The sequence below is a fragment of the Bos grunniens genome, chromosome 24 (genome assembly GCF_055505025.1).
Source record: "Bos grunniens cultivar Pamir isolate PY7600 chromosome 24, Bosgru_T2T1.0, whole genome shotgun sequence".
In the NCBI taxonomy this organism is placed as follows: Eukaryota; Metazoa; Chordata; class Mammalia; order Artiodactyla; family Bovidae; genus Bos; species Bos grunniens.
This window is the reverse complement of record NC_141188.1, coordinates 12,426,695-12,454,303: the sequence shown is the minus strand read 5'-3', so window position 1 is coordinate 12,454,303 and position 27,609 is coordinate 12,426,695. Positions and strand designations below refer to the sequence as shown.

Sequence of the window (27,609 nt, the reverse complement as noted above, 5' to 3'; positions counted from 1 at the left end):
TGGATAGTGCAGTGATATTACATGGTTGATGAATACTACCTGGAGGTCCCTGCTGGAAAAGATTTTTATATCATATCAGTTGTTCCAGTAATATTCTAAAGACCTGCATTTACTTATGCAATGTACTACACAGAGTGGATTAAGTTAGTTCAAAAGCATTTACCATTGTCTGTGAGCCAGAAAGCCACAAGGACTCTGATTGGCATTATTATTTATTGTTTTTGAATGCTGATGGTACATTTTCCTGGTAGAGTCCATACTATGCTAATTGACATGCATACGTGAAAAGGCTCTGCTTTTCTGAGTATTTAATGGGCAATTTAATTTTCCTAACAACTTTCTTTACAGGACTTGGATTTTGAAGCCAAAACAAGTTACACGCTACGGATAGAAGCTGCAAACAAAGATGCCGACCCCCGCTTTCTGAGCTTGGGACCCTTCAGCGACACGACAACTGTGAAGATAATTGTGGAAGACGTGGACGAGCCCCCTGTGTTTTCCGCACCGCTTTACCCCATGGAGGTGTCGGAAGCTACCCAAGTTGGGAATATTATTGGCACCGTAGCAGCTCACGACCCAGATTCTTCCAACAGCCCAGTGAGGTAAGAGCTCATTGCTGTCCTTTTCAATAATTCTGTAACAGTGTGCCCTTGTTGACAACTCATGTCTCTACATTATGATGCTTTGGGATCGTGAGTGCTCAGCTGCTTCTATTGTGTCTGGTTTACTCTTTGCAATCCTATGGACTGTAGCCAGCCAGGCTCCTCTGTCCATGAGATTCTCCAGGCAAGAATAGTGGAGCTGGTTGCCAGGCCCTCCTTCAGGGGATCTTCCCAGCCCGGGGATTGAAGCCACATTCCCTGTGGCTCCTGCATTGGAGGCAGATTCTTTACCACTGAGCTGCTGGGGAAGCTTTGGGGTTATAGCAAATAGAAACCAGTTATGAATATGTATTGAGCCATCATGGCAGAAGTGAAACAGGATCAGAACCGCTCAACATTTTACTAATTCCAAAATACGTCACCTGATTATCCAAGGTCATTATTGTGTGGCAATGTTGTATCTTTTTTTTTTTAATATTTATTTATTTGTTTGCCTCTGGCGGGCCTTGGTTGCAGTATGCAGGATCTTTTTGTTGCAGCATGTGGGGTCTAGTTCCCTGACCAGGGATTGAACTTCAGTCTCCTGCAGTGGGAGCATGGAGTCTTAGCCTCTGGGCCACCAGGGAAGTCCTGCAAAACTGTCTTTAGGCGCCGTTGTCAGCCACAAGCAGAGCTGATGTTCCTGTTCGGCCCGTTATCCTGAGCACTTTTGCAACACAAACTGTGGTCAAAGAGAAAGGGATGCGTGTCCTCATTGTAGGATAAGTGTTTATGTTAGAAAACTAATTTTATAAACAATTTAAATTGGGGATTAATTTCTCAACAGATCCTTTTATATATTGGTCTGTATGGATAGTATGTGTTTATTAGTCTAATCGACTTATTAAAAATAAAATAATACCTTATTTATATACAAGGACTATTTTAAAATGTTCTTTCAATAGGCCTGTATAGAGAGTAGAAACATTGTTATAACCAACTCTGTGGAACTAACAGAATAATGATATGTAAGCATCCCAAAATATCACAGCATTACAGGTCACACCTTTTACCTATAGTCTTATAATCTAAGAGCTACATACATATACATATGGTAAAATGTTTTTTTTTTCAAGTAAATATTTAATATCTAAGTGATTATATAGAATATACTAGAAATTAGATTGTATTTCATGTTTTAATTTGGGTTCATAAGTAACACATTTTTATTTCATGATCTGGATTTTGATTATAAAATCTATAAAGTGGGCTTCCTTGGTAGCTCAGCTGGTAAAGAATCCACCTGCAATGCCAGAGACCCCGGTTCAATTCTTGGGTCAGGAAGATCCCCTGGAGAAGGGATAGGCTACCCACTCTGGTATTCTTGGGCTTCCCTTGTGGCTCAGCTGGCAAAGAATCTGCCTGCAATGCGGGAGACCTGGGTTCAATCCTTGAGTTGGGAAAATCCCCTGGAGAAGGGAAAGGCTACCCACTCCAATATTCTGGCCTGGAAAATTCCATGGACTATATAGTCCATGGGGCTCCAAAGAGGCAGACACAACTGAGCAACTTGTACTTTCACGTTTCGCAAAAATTAGTGAAGGTTTTATATTGAGATATGTTCAACTAACCACTGATTGAACCTCTGGTGTAACTGATATTTAATAATGCTAAGCGCTCTTGAGCTACCTTACGAAAGAAGTCTGGACATTGACTGCAGAGTGTCATGAAAAACATCTACACATTAGACAATGATTTTTAGTTAAGAAGAGCTCATAATCCTCTGTCTCCCTAAAATAATAGGCTTAACCTTATTATTTATATAAGTAAATTATTACACATTTAATGATATTAAATATCAATTTATCATTAATATACAAATAATGATCAGCATATATATAGAGAGAGGTTATATGTAATTAGTGCTCTCTTTTCCTTCTCTTTTGTTTGACATGAATATCATAGTCTAGTAAAGAATTGTATAAAATAACTTATTTCAAAAGTGAAGTCATACTCATTGCTTCTCTGTCTATATAACAAATTCAGTCTATGTAGTAGCTGTATTATTTTTAACACAGTGATCATAAAGCATTTCTAAGAATATAACCTTCTGTGCACTAGAATATCTATGAGTTCCAGATGCACTTAGATGGAATAAGCCTTCTCTTCCCTGTAAAAGCCCAGCCTGTATTGTCAGAAAGTTCCCAGATTTAAGTTCAGCTCCATCCACTAAGTCCTATTAATGTGCACAGACGTGAATTTGGGCTTTGTTATGGCATCACAACGCTAGTGACGTACTTGTCTTCTTCCCCTGTGAACAAACAACCACAGTACAATCGTAGTCATAGATCAGGTGCTCAGGAGAGCCTGACTGATGCTTAAATCACTTAATTTAATGGGGAGAAAGAGAGAAGGCTTTCATGAAATTGAGGATTGGAAAAATAGACACAGTAATATACATGATAGTTCACTACGTAAGCTAGTGAGAGGATTTAAGAAAATTTTGGTTTACTGGTATTTTATAATTTTTTTCTTTATCCATTTCCTTGTGTATCAATCTGTTAGAGCCTTTTAGAGTAAATATTTCACTTTTAATAATATTTTATTTGAAAAAATGCGGTATCATATAATAATTTGGGGAAGGAGAAGGGAGAGTAGGACCAAGTGGGTAGTGACTTGAGTTAGAGATGAAGTGAGTTCCATGTCTGTTCCCTGGGGCACAGAGAAAGAAAAGGCCAAAGGGTGAACTCTGCTGAATTTGGAAGTAAAGACTTCTGTGTCCTCCATCAGCTCGTCAGCACTGCATTTTTACCTCATTTTTAGTTTCTTAAAACTAATAAAGGTGATCCTGAAAGTTTAGGTCAGTGCTTCTTACATCCTTTTCTAATCTCTAAATCTCACAAATAAGCATTTTGTTCAAAGTTGAATTAAATGTTATTTTGTGTGTGCCTGTGAATATATCTTTTGCTTTTTGAAAAGTAATTTGACTTAGATTTATGCACATATTCTTGCAACATTGCTTTGCCTTACTCCTTTTTTTTTTTTTTTTTTTAATGTCAGCATAATCCCTCATAGTTTGTTTGTTTCTGGACATCTCTCTCACATATTTCTTTCTCCTGGTCCATTTATGATAGTCTTTAAGAGGCCAGTCTCCTCATTGTGTAGTTCAGCGAGTTGAGGGGAACTTCTAGAAATAATATTCTCTAGAAGATTGGTTTTCTTCTGCTGTTTGCCGAGTGCCTTTAGGGGAGATTTCCATATAACCCAATAAAAAGGAAAAGCAACACTTGCAGTCCTTGCCCTACCCCAAAGATTTTGAACATTAAGGGAGAGGGAAAGTAACGGATGCTTTTAAACTGTCAATCATTACTGAAATATTAGGAAGTAGTATCCCTGTACATTACTATTATTACAGTTTATTATTTTCAGGCCATTTTTATTTCAAGGTCAGTAAAGTCAATGAAGGGAGACATATTTTACAAGGAACTATATTGGCAATGTACTGAAGGTTGTATTGTATTCACATATTTTCCAAGATATTATAGTAAATATTGCAAAAAGTTGTTTAATGGACATAAACATATATTTGCATTGGGCACTCAAGTAATTATCAAAATATAAGCTCTTCTGCAGATGCCAGTGGATGAGTGGATTCCACAGTCTGCTGAGATCCTGGGAAAAGTGAATCTCCAGGTTGAGATGGAAGCTGGAGACTCTTACAATTGTGAACTTTGTGCTCCTGTACCTTTAGTGATATTGTAGTTCTCAGAGGAATGGAAAAGCACGATTTGTTTCCTCATAATTGTTTAACATTAGGCCAGATAATATTTGAATTGTAAAAGAGTATGGGAAAGTGGATAATTAGTGTTTGAATTCATTGACATTCTTTGTAGTGTGATACTGAAATCTAGCATATACTGTTTGGAATATTTTCTGATATATGGGGCAAGAAATTAGAATTCTAAAAAGAAATGCATTCACTGCCTCCATCAAGGTAAATGGAGGTCTTTTTCCCGTATGATCCATGCCTTACCCAGCATTTTTTTTTTAACCTACTCCACTAATGCCCCAACCAGTAATGCTGAAGAAGCTGAAGTTGAACGGTTCTATGAAGACCTACAAGACCTTTTAGAACTAACACCCAAAAAAGATGTCCTTTTCATTATAGGGGACTGGAATGCAAAAGTAGGAAGTCAAGAAACAGCTGGAGTAACAGGCAAATTTCGCCTAGGAATACGGAATGAAGCAGGAAAAAGACTAATAGAGTTTTGCCAAGAAAATGCACTGGTCATAACAAACACCCTCTTCCAACAACACAAGAGAAGACTCTACACATGGACCTCACCAGATGGTCAACACCGAAATCAGATTGATTATATTCTTTGCAGCCAAAGATGGAGAAGCTCTATACAGTCAGCAAAAACAAGACCAGGAGCTGACTGTGGCTCAGATCATGAGCTCCTTATTGCCAGATTCAGACTTAAATTGAAGAAAGTAGGGAAAACCACTAGACCATTCAGGTATGACCTAAATCAAATCCCTTATGATTATACAGTGGAAGTGAGAAATAGATTTAAGGGCCTAGATCTGATAGATAGAGTGCCTGATGAACTATGGAATGAGGTTTGTGACATTGTACAGGAGACAGGGATCAAGATCATCCTCATGGAAAAGAAATGCAAAACAGCAAAATGGCTGTCTGGGGAGGCCTTACAAATAGCTGTGAAAAGAAGAGAAGTGAAAAGCAAAGGAGCAAAGGAAAGATATAAGCATATGAATGCAGAGTTCCAAAGAATAGCAAGAAGAGATAAGAAAGCCTTCTTCAGCGATCAATGCAAAGAAATAGAGGAAAACAACAGAATGGGAAAGACTAGAGATCTCTTCAAGAAAAGTAGAGATACCAAGGGAACATTTCATGCAAAGATGGGCTTGATAAAGGACAGAAATGGTATGGACCTAACAGAAGCAGAAGATATTAAGAAGAGATGGCAAGAATACACAGAAGAACTGTACAAAAAAGATCTTCATGACCAAGATAATCACGATGGTATGATCACTCACCTAGAGCCAGATATCCTGGAATGTGAAGTCAAGTGGGCCTTAGAAAGCATCACTATGAACAAAGCTAGTGGAGGTGATGGAATTCCAGTTGAGCTATTCCAAATCCTGAAAGATGATGCTGTGAAAGTGCTGCACTCAATATGCCAGCAAATTTGGAAAACTCAGCAGTGGCCACAGGACTGGAAAAGGTCAGTTTTCATTCTAATGCCAAAGAAAGGCAATGCCAAAGAATGCTCAAATTACCGCACAATTGCAGTCATCTCACACACTAGTAAAGTAATGCTCAAAATTCTCCAAGCCAGGCTTCAGCAATATGTGAACCGTGAACTTCCTGATGTTCAAGCTGGTTTTAGAAAAGGCAGAGGAACCAGAGATCAAATTGCCAACTTCCAATGGATCATGGAAAAGGCAAGAGAGTTCCAGAAAAACATCTATTTGTGCTTTATTGACTATGCCAAAGCCTTTGACTATGTGGATCACAATAAACTGTGGAAAATTCTGAAAGAGATGGGAATACCAGACCGCCTGATCTGCCTCTTGAGAAATTTGTATGCAGGTCAGGAAGCAACAGTTAGAACTGGACATGGAACAACAGACTGGTTCCAAATAGGAAAAGGAGTACGTCAAGGCTGTATATTGTCACCCTGCTTATTTAACTTATATGCAGAGTACATCATGAGAAATGCTGGACTGGAAGAAACACAAGCTGGAATCAAGATTGCCGGGAGATATATCAATAACCTCAGATATGCAGATGACACAACCCTGATGGCAGAAAGTGAAGAGGAACTAAAAAGCCTCTTGATGAAAGTGAAAGAGGAGAGTGAAAAAGTTGGCTTAAAGCTCAACATTCAGAAAACGAAGATCATGGCATCTGGTCCCATCACTTCATGGGAAATAGATGGGGAAACAGTGGAAACAGTGTCAGACTTTATTTTTCTGGGCTCCAAAATCACTGCAGATGGTGACTGCAGCCATGATATTAAAAGACGCTTACTCCTTGGAAGGAAATTTATGACCAACCTAGATAGCATATTGAAAAGCAGAGACATTACTTTGCCAACAAAGGTTCATCTAGTCAAGGCTATGGTTTTTCCTGTGGTCATGTACGGATGTGAGAGTTGGACTGTGAAGAAGGCTGAGTGCCAAAGAATTGATGCTTTTGAACTGTGGTGTTGGAGAAGACTCATGAGAGTCCCTTGGACTGCAAGGAGATCCAACCAGTCCATTCTGAAGGAGATCAGCCCTGGGATTTCTTTGGAGGGAATGATGCTGAAGCTGAAACTCCAGTACTTTGGCCACCTCACGCGAACAGTTGACTCATCGGAAAAGACTCTGATGCTGGGAGGGATTAGGGGCAGGAGGAGAAGGGTACGACAGAGGATGAGATGGCTGGATGGCATCACTGACTCGATGGACGTGAGTCTGGGTGAACTCCGAGAGTTGGTGATGGACAGGGAGGCCTGGCGTGCTGCGATTCATGGGGTTGCGAAGAGTCAGACACGACTGAGCGACTGAACTCAAGTAATGTAGCAACTTAAAGCTCTGCACATCTGCCCTTTCCTTAAGAGAATATCAGGACATCTATGTTACTACTGAAACCTTACCATTCTAACTGTTTCAGTTCAGTTCAGTTCAGTCACTCAGTCGTGTCCGACTCTTTGCGACCCTATGAATCGCGGCATGCCAGGCCTCCCTGTCCATCACAAACTCCCAGAGTTCACTGAGACTCACGTCCATCGAGTCAGTGCTGCCATCCAGCCATATAGTAACAACAGGGTGAAAGACTAAATGAGCCTGGAGCCCAGTGATTGGCTACAGTACAGCAGCTTTGTGGATTGCTATGTCTGTTACAGCTTGCACAGCATCCAGAGGGCTTCCCCGGCCCACCATTGCGTGCATACTTTGTTTCCTCTGTCCTGATATGAAAACTAAGCCAGAACTGGAAATTAGGTGATTGAGATTACTTAGGAAAAAAAGAGAAATTTGGAAAACACAAGCGGGTAATCGAGGGCCAGAATGTTTGACATTTTGTTTTTACGTAGTGGCTTACCGTTTCTTGTTAATTTTGGTCCCAAGTACCAAATATCAGGCTTTATCTACTGAACTCAGAAAGACTGATTTGTGTTCTGCTGATTCTGATAATTTTTCGGAATAGTAAAAGCTTCGCTTCTGCGTTTCTCATCAGTAACATGGGAAAAACTGTAAGAGCAGTCTAGTGTCTAATGGACTATTAATTCTTCATGTCAGCATTCACAGACTGATCAATGAATCACATACATTAAGAACCTGCTTTGTGCACGACACTGGAAAAATACAAAAAAACACAGATGAATAAAACATTTCCTCTGACCTAAAGGAACTTACAATCTTGTTGAAGAAATAAGATTCCATAGAAGTTAAACAGTACATGGTGGGGAAAGTACCAGAGCTTTCACAGGGCAAATTGTGAGAAAAATACTAATCACTCCAAGTTCACTGGACATGAGACTTCATTTGAAGGATTGATAGCCTAAGCTGGACTTCGAGGGGTGGCAGGATTTGGACAAGCCAAAAATATTATGTAAGGTCTATTTGTGTTTGAGGTATGCATTTGTGTGTGTACTCAGTTATTCCTGAGTCTTTAGGACTGCTCACCAGGCTCCTCTGTCCATAGGATTCTCCAGGCAAGAATACTGGAGTGGGTTGCCATTCCCTTCTCCAGGGGATCTTCCCAACCCAGGGATCGAACCTGTGTCTCCTTGCATTGGCAGGTGGATTCTTTACCACTGGCCCACCTGGGAAGTCCATGTTTTAGGTAGCTATATCCTTAGAGTCTAATGCTATACTATGAAACGAGCACTTATTGCTGCAGGCAGTTCAGCAAGCCCAAAATCCCTCTGCCTAAAATAGCCAATGAATTGAAACATGATATTACAAAGATCAGATGCAAACAAGTGTGATTAAGGAGAAATGGATGACAGGGCAGGGGCATGAATTGGGAGATTGGGATTGACGTGTGTGCACTGCCATGTGTAAAATAGATAGCTAGTGGGGTGCTGCTGTACAGCTCAGCCCAGCCCTCTGTGATGACCTGGCTGGGGGGATGATGAGTGGGTGGGAGGGGGGGTCCCAGAGGAAGAGGGATACATGTATACATTTCATTGTACAGCAGATGAGCATAATATTGTAAAGCAACTATACCGCAGCTTAAGAAAAAAAGTAATGGGGATCATTTTGGGCATTTCTAACAATCCAAATACAGAACTAGAGTTGTATTTATGTTCAAGGATCATAATAATACTCACCAGCAGGCTCTTTTGATATTCCCTCTGATAAAAGGTGATAAGGTAGTATCAGATATTACAGTGTGTAGTGTGACTAGTCTGAGCACAAGTTGGGTGTTTGAAAAATTCACTGTATTTTCAGTGGCTTGTATACATGCATATATTTGTACATATTATTTTAATCTAAATTACATGTGAATTTCTCACAGAATTAAAGGGAAAGTTGAACAGCCAGTCTTTCGAAAAGAGAGGAGGAAGGTTTCTTTATAAATATGGGTAGCAAGAATGCGCGGACAGTCTCTTATGAATGTGACAGAGGATGAGACATTGGCCGCTTTTTTTCCCCTCATGGCTCTGTTTAAGAAAGTTTTTATGGGGGGTCCTGTCTTAGGACACGTGTCCTCTTACCCAGGAAGTCCTGGACCTCTTCATTGTGAGGCCCATCAAGGTTGCGTGAGATTGAGATGGTTGAAATTCCTGAAGGAAAACTGAGTTACCTTTGTTAGAAAATGGGGAGGAGGCTGCAAACAGTGGCATCGCTAAGTACTGAACTCAACAACAACTTATCTTGAAGTAATTTATTTCTCATTAAAGCCCTAGAAGGCAAGCATTAACATTCCACAGTTTATAAACTAACATGACTCCAGTCACACAGTTAGAAAATGTGGTTCTAAGATTTTAGCAGGTTCTGTATCAAAACCTGTACATTGCTGGCAGCAACACACACACACACATGCATGCACATGCATGCATAAATTAAGAGATTAAGGCTTCAATTCAAATGATTCAATTATTTCTATTGATCAGATTTGTCGATGCCTATTTATTATGTTACCTTTTCCCCCCGGGGTGTAGCACGGAAGCCTTTGTGCTCATCCAGCCTGCTCACCTCCATATTCCCTTTGTGACTATCAACGTGCATCTCAATAGCTGGGTGACCAGCGTGCTGCTTGTGAATACGGAGAGGACCATTTTAATCAATCTCCATAGCTTATTGAACAGCAGCACCGATAACTACAGGCATTTTTTTTAGGATTGATATTGTCGCAGATGTGCAGAACACTGGGGATATTCAGATATAGAAGACACAACCCCAGCCCACTTGCTATCTAGCAGGAGGAGAGATCTTAGCAAAAACTTAGAAAAAAATTCCAATGTTAAATCTGGAAATGAGAAACCATTTTTTAAAATATTCTCATTTTGCAGATAAAGAATACAAATGGTGAATGAAAAGTCCAACTTGAGACAATAGGTTTGTGGCAGGGTCCTGGCTATAAATATTACCTTTTAAATGCCCAGTCTGTGGTTCATGGTGGCACATATAAATAGCACAGAGAGCTTGCAGTGAAATTCCTGAGTCATATATACCACAAGCCTTAAAAAGGCGCGATTTCTAAAGTATTGGGTTGGCCCAAAAGTTTGTTTGGGTTTTCTGTAACATCTTACAGAAAAACCCAAATAAACATTTGGCCAATCCAGTAATTGGGGTGGCTTGGTGCTTTACTGCCTGAGGATTTTCATCAAGGAATAGTAGGAGCACAATAATTGGAAGGAGGAAAGATCAGAGTAAAGAAGGACGAACACGAGGAAAGGCACCGAAATGGAGATACACGCTATATTGTCATTTATTCCATTAATACATCAGTGTGACTATCTTAGAATTTTAGGTAGAGCAGTGGAGAAAAATAATGTAAAGCTGAATTCTAGAAATGTAGGTAGCAGAGACTAAAAGCTCATCTATAGGCAATATGGTACTTACTGGAAAGATGGCGCAGACAAACACCGTTCTAAATCTTGGCTCCATCAACAATCAGCTGTGAGACTTTAAAGTCCAGTCCTTAACTACAGCAGTAATGGTACCTGCTTGCCTTAGAAATTGTGTTTGGCTGGTAGGAACAAAGCTTAACACTAATGACGTATCAATGAGAAGTCTGGTACCAGGCAATCAAAGAATGACAAATAGGCAGGATAATGTCATCAAGGGTTTGGCCTTTTATACCAGGCACTCATCACCTTGTATTTACAAGATGCTTTTTGGATTGCTCTCTAGTGTGTTCATATCCCAGGTGAGATAGAGGGGAAGGGGCAAAATCAAATGCCAGGTGAATTAGCAGTTGTCTCCTATCCTTAAAGGAGTTTTGGAATGATGCCCAACCTGTAAATTTTCTTTTTTGCATCTCATTTGCTAAGAGTCCATGGAATTCTCCGGGCAAGAATACCAGAGTGGGTAGCTATTCCCTTCTCTAGGGGATCTTCCCTACCTAGGGATTGAACCTGGATCTCTTGCATTGCTGGCAGATTCGTTACTGTCTGAGCCATGGTCAGCCCACAGATGTAAGGATACTGCACCTACAGGGCGGCTAGCTAGTGTAGTTTTTCAGCTGGACACATGCCTGCCTCTGACATAACCAGGTTTCTATGAATAAGAATTAAGGGCAGGTGAACATTAGGCATGCAAGTGAAAGTGTGTTACATGACCTTACATAGCTGTTTGAGGATTAGGAAACAATGTATATATTTTAAATTCTTAGTCTATTTAGGGGGAGGGACTGTTGGGGGAAAGGTTAATGAATCTGCTTTTGGATATACTGACCTTTAACAGAAGATGTTGCCGGTATTTGGGGTAGTTTATGAAATCTCAGGAAAAGGATTGAAACTGGATATTGAGATTTTTGAGGCGTCTGCATAATAAATACAGAGAGCACAACCTTAACTGCTGGTGCTGCAAAAATATGGAAGCGATCTCTTTAATTGGTCGCTCCAACCTCCAGTGAAGGAGGTCAAGTATTTTCGGCTGTAATTTATAGAAACTAGAAGGATCATTGTGAATGTGCAGTCACCACTAACTGCAGCAGAAGTTGCATTAAAGATAACTTTGGGTCATGATTAGAGAAACACCAGTCCTTTCCTTTCCCGTTCAGCCTCTAATTGGCAATTGTATTTCTCTGTCCCCAAACCAGTAGATCCGGAGCTACAAAGAGCGTGCGGCTCTGAACTTCTTCAGAGTGTTTTTTTCTCTCTTGGCCTCACTCAGCCCTCCCAGACTAATTCAGAGACAATTTGTACCACTCACTCTAAAAAGTGCTATATTTTATTTCTCTTGGTTAAGGAATTTTTTTTTTCCTTAGGTAACTTTATCATTAACTAATGTCTCATACAGAAACTCCTGCTTTTTGCATATCCAGAGGGGCTGGTAGAAACTAGGGGCCCCTTTAATGCTGGGGATCCCAAGTCCTTGTGGTTAAGAAGTAGAATAACTATTCTTTGTCTATTCCTGGTCCCTGCCAGAGTCCTCCATCTCTTCTCAAGTTAATTCCTCTTTCTCTTCCCCACTCTTGCCCTCGTTCCCTTCATCTTACTTGAGCACAGCAATTTGTTGGTTTCCTCCTGAATACTTCTTTTAAATTGCTGTCTTTCAAAATATTTTGCTTACATACCATATTTCCTGAAGTAGACTATCACAGGCACATTCTCCAGATTAATTGCTGAATATGTGAATGAGTGAAAGGGAGACATAAGAATATCCAAATGATTCACAAATTATCAAATACCATATATATTTGTGTGTGTGTGTGTGTGTGTGTATATGGCTATTTAGTGAGAGCTAAATGAGAGTTACAGGGCTTCCCTGGTGGGTCAGTGGTAAAGAAACCACTGGCCAATGCAGAAGATGTGGGTTTGATCCCTGGGTAGAGAAGATCCCCTGGAGAAGGAAATGGCAACCCACTCCAGTATTCTTGCCCTGTGAAATCCCACGGACAGAGGAGCCTAGTGGCTACAGTTCATCTGGTCGAAGAGTCGGGTATGACTGAGCAACTAAATAACAACAGATGTGAGTTAAAACTAGAGCTACCACACAGTTATAAGTGGAAGCTACAGAGTTTATGATTTAGAAATGATTAATATTTGGATAATAGAAACTCTAGTACCCATTCTTTCCAAACTTATAGAGGCATAGGTGGTAACTCTGTTCCTGAAAGATTTAGGGGTTTTTCTATGAGGTGAACAGAAATTGGAGATATTTTACATATTAAATGAATTCTTGAGTTTAATGTCCTTTATTCTAAACCTGGGAAGCTTTGAGACTATTGATAATAGAGCCAGATGTTTTAGTTATTAACTTTAGTCTGTGAGGAATTACATGAACTTATTTAGAGAGCTATGTGGCAAGTTCAAGGCCTTTTTGCTTTGTAAGAATCTAGAAGTTACTTTGTTCCTGAATATGCTAACATTACCACAGTTGACTGAAAAAAAAAATGAACAATTCAGGGTTTTTAGTATTGACTCCATTGATGCATGGATATTAAGTTATATTCTTTTGTCAAACAATATTAATTATTCTATTATCATTGAATTAGATATATAGTATATGTGTATATGGTCGCAGGTATATATAGAGAGAATATATTAATAATATGAAATAATGGCATAAACTGGTTTGACTAAAGCAACATTTCAGAGAAGATCTGGCTTTTCTATGTAACAGAAAATTTGTCTGTTCTTGTTTGCATGGCCGTTGTGTGGAAAGTAGATTGGAGACGGTAAGAATGGAGGTACGCTGATAAAAAGTAGAATAATGCAGAATCTAAGCTCGTATGTGGTAGCTTGGAATGACTGCACTTGAGAGTAGATCCTGACAAATTGACGCAGGGACAAGAGAGAGAAACAAATCTATGTTTTTAGCTTGAGCATCCACGTGACAGGTGATGTCATTTGCTCAGGTGGTAAAGAGGGAGGGAGGAGGTGATGTGGGAGACCTTAGGAGACAGAAAAGCAGTCCGAGAATGTCACATTTCAGTTCACATTGTTTATTTATGTCTGCTTCTACTAAGCAAGTAATTCAGTAAGTCTGGTTGGCCAAGGAGATTTTTATATAAATGTACAGGTCATCAAAATTATAGAATTGACTTAATCTACAGGGCCATATAAGATGGAAGGAAAAATGTTTTTTTTCAAAGAGAAGGGGATGTGTGGGAAAGGTTTTGGGGGAAGTAATTAAAGATCACAGAGGAGAGGGTAAACCAACTGAGGTCCTGAAAAGGGCAGGCAGTAATGTAGGAGAAAACCAAAGAATACATGATATTAATAAAGGTAAAAGGAGAATGTGTTTTAAGGAGGTGTCAGTGGTCAATTGTGGGAAACTTGGATGACATAGAAAGTAAGAAGAGAGAAAGCAACAATGGATTTGACAGAACGGAGGCCCAGAAAAGAAATCGACACAAATGAAGAATTTTTTTTTTTTTAAAGAAAAACACATGTTTTTGAGTCCAGTAAAGCTTTTTTTTTTTTTTCTAATTTTATTTTATTTTTAAACTTTACATAATTGTATTAGTTTTGCCAAATATCAAAATGAATCCACCACAGGTATACATGTGTTCCCCATCCTGAACCCTCCTCCCTCCTCCCTCCCCATACCATCCCTCTGGGTCGTCCCAGTGCACTAGCCCCAAGCATCCAGTATCGTGCATCGAACCTGGACTGGCAACTCGTTTCTTACATGATATTTTACATGTTTCAATGCCATTCTTCCAAATCTTCCCACCCTCTCCCTCTCCCACAGAGTCCATAAGACTGTTCTATACATCAGTGTCTCATTTGCTGTCTCGTACACCGGGTTATTGTTACCATCTTTCTAAATTCCATATATATGCGTTAGTATACTGTATTGATGTTTTTCCTTCTGGCTTACTTCACTCTGTATAATAGGCTCCAGTTTCATCCACCTCATTAGAACTGATGCAAATGTATTCTTTTTAATGGCTGAGTAATACTCCATTGTGTATATGTACCACAGCTTTCTTATCCATTCATCTGCTGATGGACATCTAGGTTGCTTCCATGTCCTGGCTATTATAAACAGTGCTGCCAGTAAAGCTTTATACATAGAAAAGGATCCAAACCCAAGGAAAAATGTTCTTGAGGTCAGCAGATAGGACAGACAGGTTAAATAGAATGTCTTGATTTGACACTTAGCTGCAATAAATAGATGGTAAGTAGAGGGTATAAGGACATTCAGTTGAGATGCAGTTTTCCTCTCGTGTTTCATGTAGCACAGATCCTGGAGGTGAGGGTGAGTACCCTTTGTACTGCCATTACCATTTGCAAAGTAGTTTTCTTTTCCCTTCCAAACTCCCAACTCTTGGCAGAATGCATCACCACACTTGACTCAAAACCTTTCCTGTTGCTATCCACCACCAGATATACAGTAATCACACTGATTTGTTGAGTCTTTTAGTACTCAGATTATTTTGTCTTTCTCTACCATCACTTTTGGCATGATGATTAGTATCTGGCCTCTCACTTTCTTAGTCTTTTTGACTTTAATGATCTGTTTCTTTGCCCCAGTTTTGTCATAGATTCTTACGAACATACCTTTGTCTTGTTAACTCTGAGCTGCTGTTGAAAATCTACTTCAAGCATCTACTCTCTTATCCACTGCCTCCCACTGCAGCAATTCTGGATCCTGAGAAAGTCCTCGCACTTGGCGATGCTACCATGTCATGTCAGTCTGCCTTCTCTTATTTCCTCAGTTCCCTCTTACAAGTTTAGAGACCGTGGGTCTTCTTTATCATTCCTCCTATGTAGATGTCTGGGTCTATCCTCCTGTTCTCCTTTGATTGTCCATAACTGGCTAAACCCAACCCTCCTTTACATACATCTTCAGACAAGCAAGACAGACAAATAGGATGACTGGCTTCACATTAAATTAATGAACATAAGTCTCAAAGGAGCAATCCACGATGTGTAGCTTATTCCATTATACTCTCCCTGCTGCTGCTAAGTCACTTCAGTCGTGGCCGACTCTGTGGGACCCCATAGATGGCAGCCCACCAGGCTCCCCCCTGGGATTCTCCAGGCAAGAGTACTGGAGTCGGGTGCCACTGCCTTCTCTGATACTCTCCCTAGTATATGTATTTTTGGTCTCTTCTAAAAAAAGGAATTGTCTCTCTCCTCCTCAAACTACCTTTTCCTTTCTCTCTTAGCTGGTAATCTTGTCTCCTATGCCATCAACAAAACGGACCCATTAGATAGCTTTCTAATATTCTGAATACCCAAATACCTGTTGCTGCCTAAAGACAGTAATGTTTGCTGGTTTGTGGTCAATTTTTTGCTAACATTTTTTGATGTCTTCTCTTTCCTTTATATGTTCCTGGCATCTTGTTATAGAGCCGAGTAGTAGTACATGATTCTATTTAATAGTCACCAATAAAGTACTCAGGAAACGTAGAATACTTTCTGAAATTGGGTGTGTGTTTATTTGTTCATTCATTTGTTTTTAAATGACAGTCCTTATTTCACCCAAGTAGAAAGACTGTGAGTGCATTTGAAGATAGTCATTAATGAGAAAAGGGTGAATTTTGTATATGGAACAAAAAAAAAAGCATAATTGAATAAGAATACAAGTAGAGCAGTAGTTTTTCACTAATGTTTGGATTGCAGATATTTTGAGAAAAGGCTTTAACACACCAAAATGTTTATGTAATTTGAGGTATTTTTAAAGATTTTTATTTTATATTGGATTATAGTTGATTTACAGTGTTGTTTCAGATATATAGCAAAGTGGTTCAGTTATACATATATCCACTTTTTTTTTCTTTAGATCTTTTTCCCATGTAGACCATTACAGAGTTTTGAGTAGAGTTCCCTGTACTACATAGTAGGTCCTTATTCAGTTCAGTTCAGTCGCTCAGTCATGTCTGACTCTTTGCGACCCCATGAATCGCAGCACGCCAGGCCTCCCTGTCCATCACCAACTCCGGAGTTCACTGAGACTCACGTCCATTGAGTCAGTGATGCCATCCAGCCATCTCATCCTCTGTCGTCCCCTCCTCCTCCTGCCCCCAATCCCTCCCAGCATCAGAGTCTTTTCCAATGAGTCAACTCTTCGCATGAGGTGGCCAAAGTACTGGAGTTTCAGCTTCAGCATCATTCCTTCCAAAGAAATCCCAGGGCTGATCTCCTTCAGAATGGACTGGTTGGATCTCCTTGCAGTCCAAGGGACTCTCAAGAGTCTTCTTCAATACCACAGTTCAAAAGCATCAATTCTTCGGCATTCAGTTATCCGTTTTATAGTATTGTGTATATATCAATCCCAGTGTCTCAATTTATTCCTCCGTGCTTTTCCCCTGGTAACCATAGTTTGTTTTCTACATCTGTGACTCTACCTTCTATTTTATAAAAGTTCATTTATACTTTTTTTAGATTATAAGCTGTATCATTTGATATTTGTCTATCTGACTTCACTCAGTATGACAATCTCTAAGGCTCATCCATGTTGCTGCAAATGGCATTATTCTGTCCTTTTCTATGGCTGATTAATACTTTATTGAATGTATGCACCACATCTTTATCCATTCCTCTTTTGATGGACATTTAGGCTGCTTCCATGTCTTGCTATTGTAAATAGTGCTGCAGTGAATATCGGGTATCTGTATCTTATCAAATTGTGATTTTCTCCATATATATGGCCAGGAGTGGGTTCTTTTTTTTTTTTTAAGAAACCTCCATACTGTTTTTTCTAGTGGTTGTATCAATTTACATTCCCACCAACAGTGTACCAGGGCTCCCTTTTCTGCACGGTGCACAGTTCTGCTTTGAAACATGTCTGTGGTCCCTGAGTAAGAGATACAAAAAGAAGAAAGGTTACGATCAGGCTGGAGTTATTAAAACACAAGATGTTACTCAGTATATGTGAATGGGTGAGTTGTCTACATACATGTCATTTTAGAGGGACCTCTAATCATGAACAGGGATACTAAATATGTTGTAAATGTTTTTTAGGAACCACTATTTGGAGTTTATAATGGCATATTCAAATCTACTTTGAAGATAATTATGCTAATTATACGATTGTTTTTATTTTGCACTGTTGGACAGAAAAGCAGAGGTTACTGACAAGCAGATGATGAATCAACTAGAACACTGATGCAGTTTTAAACTAGGCATATTCTATGTTAATGTGACAGATCGTGGAGTCAGCAGAATTTGGTGATTTGATGTGCAATTAACAAAATAAATAGAGCAAATTATAATCAGACATAAATATTGAAGTGCTTTTTTATTTTTTTTTAATATTAGGTATTCAATTGACAGAAACACAGATTTGGAGAGATACTTCAATATCGATGCCAACAGTGGAGTTATTACAACCGCCAAATCTTTGGATCGAGAGACAAACGCTGTTCACAATATCACAGTCCTTGCAATGGAGAGCCGTAAGTTGTAAGGTTTAACATTAAATTAGGATGGAGGACATTGAGAGTGGAGAATGGGCTGCCATGAGTTTATAATTTCAACTTGAATTTTACTAGATACTTGTTTGAATTCAGTAAAATTGTGAAACTCCCTGGTTTCAAGGTGTGAAATATATTTACATTTTCTAACTTGGTTTGTTAATACTTAGAAAGTTAATGGAATGAAGTTACCATAAAATAATGGGCCTAATTTACCCTTAGATGCTTTCTTCTTGTCTTGTGATCACAGTTCATTGCTGCATCTATGCTGACATGGGTTAGTCCAGGAGCTTACAAAAATAGTCAACTGGTCTCTAACCAGACACTCAAGTTTGTGTATTCTCATATTAAACTAATTTTGGTCCTTGATGAGAAAAACTTTGAGAACAATGCACAAATACATTGTATGCATGTTTATAATATGATGTGTGTGTATATATATATACACACACACACAGGTAATATGTATATATTATAGACATATTCATACAAAAGGAGCTCTAACATTGGGTAATATTTAAATTCATGGCTTCTTTGTCACTCTCTATGTGTATATGACATTTGGATCAGAATTTCTCTTGCTGCCTTTAAAATCTGCAATGTATGATTCTAGATTTTACATGAAACATGGTCATTTCCTTATTAGATTTGTGCTTTAGAGGCAGACATTTTTGATTGATTCTAATGGTTCATAATATAAGTTTAAGAAAGATGGCATTGGAGTAATAGCTTTAGTCTAAGCACAAGCAGGGATCAGAGGTTGCAGGTTCAATGCCAGCCACGTGCACTAAATTGAGTATTACAGTGATGAGTCACGTTTTGTTTTTCAGTGCATATGACACTTATACTAATCAGTACTCTGTAAGGTGTGCAATAAATAGCATTATGTCTAGAGAAACAATGCTGACACCTTAAGAAATATTTTAATGCTAAAGACTGCTGTCATCTGAACCTTCAGATGTAAGAATATTAGCAACATCAGAGGTCACCATCAGTTCAGTTCAGTTCAGTCACTCAGTTGCGTCCGACTCTTTGTGACCCCATGAACCGCAGCACGCCAGGCCTCCCTGTCCATCACCAACTCCTGGAGTTTGCCCAAACCCATGTCCATCGAGTCGGTGATGCCATCTAGCCATCTCACCCTCTGTCATCCCCCTCTCCTCCTGCCTTCAGTCTTTCCCAGCATCAGGGTCTTTTCAGATAAGTCAGCTCTTCACATCAGGTGGCCAAATATTGGAGTTTCAGCTTCAACATCAGTCCTTGCAATGAACACCCAGGACTGATCTCCTTTAGGATGGAGTGCTTGGATTTCCTTGCAGTCCAAGGAACTCTCAGTCTTCTCCAACACCACAGTTCAAAAGCATCAATTCTTTGGCGCTCAGCTTTTTTCACAGTCCAACTGTCACATTCATACATGACCACTGGAAAAACCATAGCCTTAACTAGACGGACCTTTGTTGGCAAAGTAATGTCTCTGCTTTTGAATATGCTATCTAGGTTGGTCATAACTTTCCTTCCAAGGAGTAAGTGTCTTTTAATTTGATGGCTGCAATCACCATCTGCAGTGATTTTGGAGCCCAGAAAAATAAAGTCAGCCATTGTTTCCACTGTTTCCGCATCTATCTGCCATGAAGTGATGGGACCAGATGCCATGATCTTCGTTTTCTGAATGTTGAGCTTTAAGCCAACTTTTTCACTCTCCTCTTTCACTTTCATCAAGAGGCTCTTTAGTTCTTCTTCACTTTCTGCCATAAGGGTGGTATCATCTGTACCATAACACATAATAAATATAAGTTTTGAAATATTTTGAGAATTACCAAAATGTGACAGAGACATGAGGTAGGTGAGCCGGTATTATTGCAGAAATGGGCCTGATGCACATGTTTGATGAAGAGTTGGCATACACCTTATAAAATAAAAAAAGTATAAAATAAAAAAATAAAATAATGAAGTAAGAAAAAAGAAGCATTAATAACATACTAGAAATGGGAAAATGATGGCACGAATTTCGAATAGATTTCTCTAGCCTAAAAGTTGTTAATAGGTGTACCCAATCACTTGGTAAGACATGATTGTGACTCAGTCTTGTGCTTCACTCATATACCCAGAGGATATAACCCAATCCTCTTATCAGATTCATTCTCCTCTGGAGATCTGGAGATGACAAAATAAGCCTTGGTTCAAAAAATATTTTTTTAATAAACTGTGTTCTGAACAGAGTTGTTGACAAAAAAATGTATTGGAACTCTGAAGCTACGCAAAACTATTTTTTGATATATATAAATGTAAATCCACTGAATGAATTGTCTGAGTGCAAAAAAAAAAAAAAAAAAAGTTGGCATACACCTTCAACTTGTAGAACACACAATCTCTACAAAGCACTTTCAAAGCAAAGTACAATAGAACTAGGTGTGCCTGTAAATGAGAAAATCTTTTCCTCTTTACTAGAGAATCCATCTCAAGTGGGAAGAGGCTACGTAGCAATCACTATCCTTGACATCAATGACAATGCCCCTGAGTTTGCCATGGACTATGAGACCACTGTTTGTGAAAACGCCCAGCCAGGCCAGGTAAGAGGCTTCAGAATACCAGCCTCCTTGTTCGTGATTTCTTTAAAAATACCCAGTGGTACTTGCCTTTGAAATCCTGCCAGCTTTAAGATGAAATATCATCAGCATGTTTCAGCAAAACTAACACTTTGATGTATAGCATAAACTAATATTAAAGGAACTTTCAAATTCTGGTTTAATTGGGATGATGAAAAAATTCCTCCAGAAGAAAGGTAAGCATTGTAAAAGCCATGGTAGATGTTAAGGGCTTAGGCTTTTTTAAAGAGAAATATAGCATGTGAAGCTCGATTGGGCCATTTCCCACGTTACACAGCGGGGCTTACATACTTTGAAGTTCCATGAATTTAGTGGAGTGTAGACGGGGGTGCCTGGTGGTCTGCCATCTATGGGGTCGCACAGAGTCGGACATGACTGAAGTAACTTCGCAGTGGTAGTAGTAGCTCCTTGTGGTTTGGTCTGCTTATCCATATTGCCAGTGTCTTGTGATGTTTCTAATAAGGTAACCAGCTATTTCTGAGGTTCACAAAAGTCAGTTCAAATACGAATTTTGAAAAGAACATGAGTTGATTTTCAGAGCCCTTTTTAGGTTGCATTCGTATCTGTATGTATGTTAGTTACTCAGTTGTGTCTGACTTTTTGTGATTCCGTGGACTCTAGCCCATCAGACTTCTCTGTTCATGGGGTTTTCCAGGTGAGAATACTGGAGTGGGTTGCCATTTCCTTCTGCAGGGGATCTTCCCTAAACCCAGGTCTCCCACATTGTGGGCAGATTCTTTACCATCTTAGCCACCAGGGAAGTCCTCATTTCAGTACTCCTGACCCTTCCCCAGCTCACTGCGCAGGATGGTATTTATCACCAGTGTTAAGCTGCTCTGTTCTCTGCTTAGAACACAGAGCGCACAGCATGCTGTCATGCTTTACACTGTCTATTCCTAGGTTATCCAGAAAGTCAGTGCTGTCGATAAAGACGAGCCAGCCAACGGCCACCAGTTTTATTTCAGCTTAACAACGGATGCAACGAACAACCACAACTTTTCACTGAAAGACAACAAAGGTAAGGTTTAACTGTTGTCACCAGAGGAAGCAACAGGTAGGAGCTTTCTGAACAAGAGGGCTTTTTCTCACTCAGGAATGCTGATGGGGATTTTTTTTTTTCTTTTTCATAACAGCAAGGACATTAATTAAAGGGAAATGAGCCCCTCAAGTAATTTTTATCTATGGATTTTCTGTCATGAAGAAGAAACTGCTACTTAAATCATTTTAGGCCTAAATCCAAAGAGGGGAGAAGATGGATTCATCTCTGTCTTTTATTTCTGGCTATTTGCTTCCTTTTTGTATACAAAGCTCTTTATCCAGAGTATCTAATCAGTTGAGGGTCAGCTAAATGCCTTAGTAAGGATTATATTACCTAGGCATAACTTGAGACATTAGAAAAGTAATTGGACTTAACACATTTCAACCTAAATCACCTTTGACATAGTATTTTCAGTGTCAACATCAGTTACTGTTTCATTTTTAGCATAAAAGTAATCCATGGAAACAATATACTCTTAATGCAAAGAAATACAGAATTTAAAAGGAATAACGAATTCCCTGTCATTCCAAATCCCATTTCTCTGCTTCAAAGAAAAGCAGTTTTATAAAGGTCATTATAGAAATAGTTTTCAAACATCGGTAGCTAGTTTCTGGTTTTGCTCAATTATATAAACACACACACTTATAGCCATATAGATAGTGTATTTAGTCACTAAGTTGTGTTTGATTCTTATGTGATCCCATGGACTATAGCCTGCCAGGCTCCTCTGTCCATGTAATTTTCCAGGCAAGAATACTGGACTGGGTTGCTATTTCCTTCTCCAATAGATAGTATATAGACAATCATAAAAACTTTTCAAGGAAGTATGAGAACTTGCTATTTATTATCTAACTTTGATGTGTGTGTGTGTGTGTGTGTGTAAACAGAGAGAGGAGATATCAAAAGTTCAAAGTGTTAGTTGCTCAGTTGTGTCCAACTCTTTGCAACCACGTGGATTATAGCCTGCTAGACTTCTTTCTTCATGGGACTCTCCAGGCAAGAATACTGGAGTGGATTGCCATTTCCTTCTCCAGGGGATATTCCCAACCCAGGGATTGAACCCAGGTCTCTCACATTACAGGCAGATTCTTTCCTGTCTGAGCCACCAGAGAGGAGTATATATCCCAACAATACAGAAAATGTAATTTTTCAGTTTTAATATGTGAATCAAGTTTCAGAAAAACCAAACGTAGAATGTGTTAGTCCAATCTGACTTAGTAAAAAGACTTGCTTTCAGACAATGGACGTTGCAAGTGCTTTTATCTGAAGCCACCAACTGTTTTACTGGAGAAAATTCAGCTTTGACCTCAAAAATTCTTGAAAATATTTTTTCTGATGCTGCTCTCTGCTTAATGAGGATACTGCCTTTTCCCGTTAGCAACATAAAAGGAAGCACATTCTCTGTGTGGGTAATCCCAGACTCTCTGCCTTCATCATAGTTGGAAAAGGCCATTCTCAGCACTTGCACAGAGGGGAGTTTAGGCCTCAGAGGGCCTTAAATATTTCCCCCACATGTCATCAGCCAGTACCACCATGATTGTGGACCAGCACAGAACGAAAAGGGTTGGATTTTCCAGGAATTCATCCAGCCACACAATTAAAAGGTTTTCCCAAGTCAAGCCCTTGCTTATGGGAATCCTGGAGGAAAACATAAGGACCAGGAAGAAGGAAGAGCAGTTCATATGTTGGCTTGCGTTTTAGAGGGTACATAGAGAACACGGTGAACTTTATGATCTCTTTCCCAATCATAGGAACATTACTATAAATTTAAAAATCACATATCAGATATTGGACATTTTAGCATGTACTCCCCAATTTGTTGTGTGTGTGTGTTATTTGATGCCAGGCATGTTAGATTACAAATCTACAACTTTGAAAAACCTTTGTGTATCAAATCATAAATATGTATAACATCTGATCAGTTGGGAGGCAGACTAGAGGTGTGTGTGTGTTAAGTTACAGAAACATGCTCAACATAATATCCTTCAACTCCATGTGTTTTTAAATGAACGCTCTTGAATTCATACATTTTAAAATAAAAGATTTGTTTTTATAGAAACCTACCAGCTGAACACCAAACACTTTTCTTCCTGCTACATTTGTAATTCCAGTCTCATGAGTGTATGCTCTTCTGGGCTGTTAGAGATAGTAGATGTCAGCTGGCTCTTTGATTAGAGTATTGTTAATTCTTTGATAACACTGTATATTAAAGCACAGTAGATAAAACTCTGGTCCTGGCGTTCCCTCTTTTCCATTGTATTTTAATTAATTGCTATAAATTTTAAAACCACAGAAATTCCTTTATTAATTAAGGTAAGGTAACTTAAAGTCTGTTTCTGATATAGAAATTAAAATTATATCATACAGCTATGTCATTCAGACTTACCACTGTTAAAAGTTTCACAGTAACTAATTGTTTAGATGAAATAAAATACTGAATATAAATTAATTTCAAATGGCCTAATTTATGACTGATAAAATGTTATATACATGATGTTTTGGTAATGCTATGGACCGTATAGATTTTTAAAAATTATATAACAATTTCTGTTTTGAATATCTTTGCATACTCTTTTTAATTAAAATAAGAGTGTTATTTAAAGTGTAATTAAAATAAGTGTTTCTGTATTGGGCTTAGAAATTGTCAAAGGGTGGATTGAAAATTTCACCTATTTCTTCAATGACATTGCAAAAAGTATTTAACCTGTTAATCATTATTATCCTTTCTATAAGCATATGGTTTGAAATTTAAGATTGTAAAAATTATATCTAGTATACACTTTTAATATGATAAATGATGTATAAACAGTTTTCTGTTCAGTTTTACTTTATAACTGTTTCTCTGGTCTTAACCATGTAGCACGTTGTAAGTTTTAAAAAATATATCCAAATGAACCAGTATTTGGAAATATGGCTCAAAAGAAGCTAAAGAGAGTGACTTTAAGTCAGATGAAATTTGGTAGGACAGGGTCCATCAGAAATCTTGTATTCTATACTTTTGCTCTCTTCACCCTAGACAACACAGCCTCAATTCTCACCAGGAGAAATGGTTTCCGGAGACAGGAGCAGTCTGTCTATTACCTGCCAATCTTCATCGTGGACAGCGGATCGCCTTCACTCAGCAGCACCAACACCCTCACCATCCGCGTCTGTGACTGTGACGCAGATGGGGTCGCCCAGACCTGCAACGCTGAGGCCTACGTCCTCCCTGCTGGCCTCAGCACCGGAGCGCTGATCGCGATTCTGGCCTGTGTCTTGACCTTATTGGGTAGGTACCATTTGCGATGCTTTTTCTGTAAGAGCAGTCACAACTGCCAGTGGTCAGAACTTTTCATACATTCTGAGGATACACGCAGATATTCTAACCCATGGTGTTTGGCTCACAGAGGAATGACCATTGGCCACACTTCCCAGTGATATGTTTAAAACTGAAATTGTCAATTTTTATTTTGTAAACACCAGTGAAGATAAATGGCTTCTGTTTAAAATGGTTTTTTTTTTTTTTTTTTAAGATTTTAAAAAACATTTGCCATATGCTCCAGCCTATTTGTTTTAGAGTTCAGGAGTCTCTATTAGACTAGAGAGAATCTTTTCTATGTTATTTTGACAATATGCTTATTTTAGAAATCATGGCCTTCAGTGGAATCTAATACTTAACTCCTTAAGACATGAACATTCTTTATGTTAGTCTTTATTCTTACCTGTGTGTTTGAAATACGTCATAATTTTTTTTAAAAGACCAATGAATATGAGGGCATAAAAAAAAGAAATGATGACTTTACATCCTGCCTCTTTTCAGAAAAGATTTAAACTACATTTTATTATTTGTAAAGCTTAAAAGATTGCAATTTCAGCAATGCAAAATTTCCCAAGAAGAATTTACATATGTAATTGTACTTTTCCATGATTACTTTATTATGTGGTTAAGCTTGATTTATAACTCATATTAGAATTGCAGTTTTATAAGAGATTATGCAGCATCCTTTTAAAAATTGGAAGGTGTCCAACATGGGCATTGGGTAATGGATTTATTCTTTTACATTCTGTGAAGGCAAAGTATAGTTACCTACAGCAAGGACAGTAAGCATTTAATATTGCATCTGAGCCTGTACTCTTGTGTTTTCTTGGGGTTTAATATAATTTGTAAATTCATTTATAGTTTTGTAAAAGCAGAATTTAGCAATGAGAATCATAATTGTATAATATTTAAAAGCAAGATTTATGAAGTTAGGTAAAACCTAGCTTTTATGCCTGCCTCCAACATATACTATGAGTTTGAGCAAGCTCTGGGAGTTGGTGATAGACAGGGAAGCCTGGCGTGCTGCATTCCATGGGGTTGCAAAGAGTCAGACAGAACTGAGTGACTCAACTGGTTGATTGAACATATACGAGCTCTTCACCAGGGGGAGAATTAGTTCTTCTAAGGCTAGCTTCTTAATCTCAAAGGAGAAAATAATATAGCTAAACTCATAAGGCTGTTGTGGATATTAAATGATAATTCACATGCCAACCATCTAGTGAGCATTCAGTAAATTTTAAGTATTATTGATAAAGCAAGTTCTCAACCTATTAACCAAGGTAAGACCTACTTACTAATACACTGTGGAAATAATCTCATGAAAATGGAAGTTATTACCTTCAGCTAACCAAATCTAGATGAGCACTAGCTATTTTTTTCCTATAGCTTCATATAGATGGCCAAAACTTAGAAATTCATTAGAAATGGCAAGTAACTCCCAATTAAATTCTGAATATAATGTAAAGGACTAGAGTCAGTTTTGAAAAAGATTGGACCATTGCAAACTGCTTATTATTTCTTTACCAGATTTCAAAACATGTTAATAAAAGGTAATTTGTATGTTTATTTTATAGTAGCTGGATAACCTAGAAGATAAATATTTTCCTTCATGTGTGTTTTTTTAATTTTATTGGAGTACTGTTTTTTTGACTTACGATGTTGCTTCAGGTGTATAACAAAGCGAATCAGTTTTTACATCGATCTATGTCCATTCTTTTTCAGATTCTTTTCCCATATAGCTTATTACAGAATACTGAGCGGAATTCCCTGTGCTGTACAGTAGGTCCTTGTTGGTTCTCTCTTTTATAGTGTGTATATATTAATCCCAATCCCCTATTTTATCCCTTATCCCTGTGTTTCCCCTTTGGTAATCATAAGTTTGATTTTGAGATCTGAGAGTCTGTTTTATAAATAAGTTCATTTGCATCACTTTAAAATTAGATTCCACATGTAAGTGCTATTACTTGATATTTGTCTGACTTACTTTCACATGCCTCTTGGCCATCTGTATGTCTTCTTTGGAGAAATGTCTATTTATATCTGCCCATTTTTTTGATTGAGCTGTTTGGAGATTAAATCCCTTGTTAGTTGCTTATATTTATATTAAGTTATATGCATTTATATTAATTTTTGTTTTTTCCCTATTTGGATCTTTAGGTCCAAGAACCTCAAGTTCTATAACATCCCTTCTAGCTCTCGGTTCCTCAGACACAACGGAGATTAGTTAGACTGGCCCACCTTTAGTTTTTAGAAGGCATTTGTGGAAATCACTGTCCACCTCATGAAATTAGTGCTCTTCCAGTGTGTCCAGGTTTGGCAGCTGGATGTTTAGGTTTCATGCTTCTTTTCACTTTTCTTCCTTGAAAAGACCTTAACAGTATTTTCCTCTGCTCTTAACTGTGGAGACCACTCATGATTTAGTACAATAATAAAATATTTTCCTGGCTTTATAAATGATAGTAGTACTTAAGTAAAAATATTAAATTGCAAAGAAAAAAGTGAGGACTATATGTAAAAGATGAATC

The 27,609-nt window shown here is 38.5% G+C and overlaps 1 protein-coding gene across 18 annotated transcripts in view; it reads left to right on the top strand.

Annotated features, from left to right (window-relative positions):
• CDH7 (cadherin 7) overlaps positions 1-27,609 on the top strand; it is a 154,128-nt gene that overhangs the window by 108,072 nt on the left and 18,447 nt on the right. For 17 of the 18 annotated variants that reach the window (XM_086372234.1, XM_086372225.1, XM_086372237.1 and 14 more), the window contains 5 exons: positions 349-602; positions 17,987-18,123; positions 20,590-20,711; positions 21,648-21,765; positions 24,803-25,054. In XM_086372234.1, coding sequence (XP_086228360.1) covers positions 349-602; positions 17,987-18,123; positions 20,590-20,711; positions 21,648-21,765; positions 24,803-25,054 — 883 coding nt within the window. Of the gene's footprint in view, positions 1-348; positions 603-17,986; positions 18,124-20,589; positions 20,712-21,647; positions 21,766-24,802; positions 25,055-26,806; positions 27,078-27,609 lie in introns of those variants that run through there. The other variant, XM_086372236.1, reaches the window with a different exon arrangement.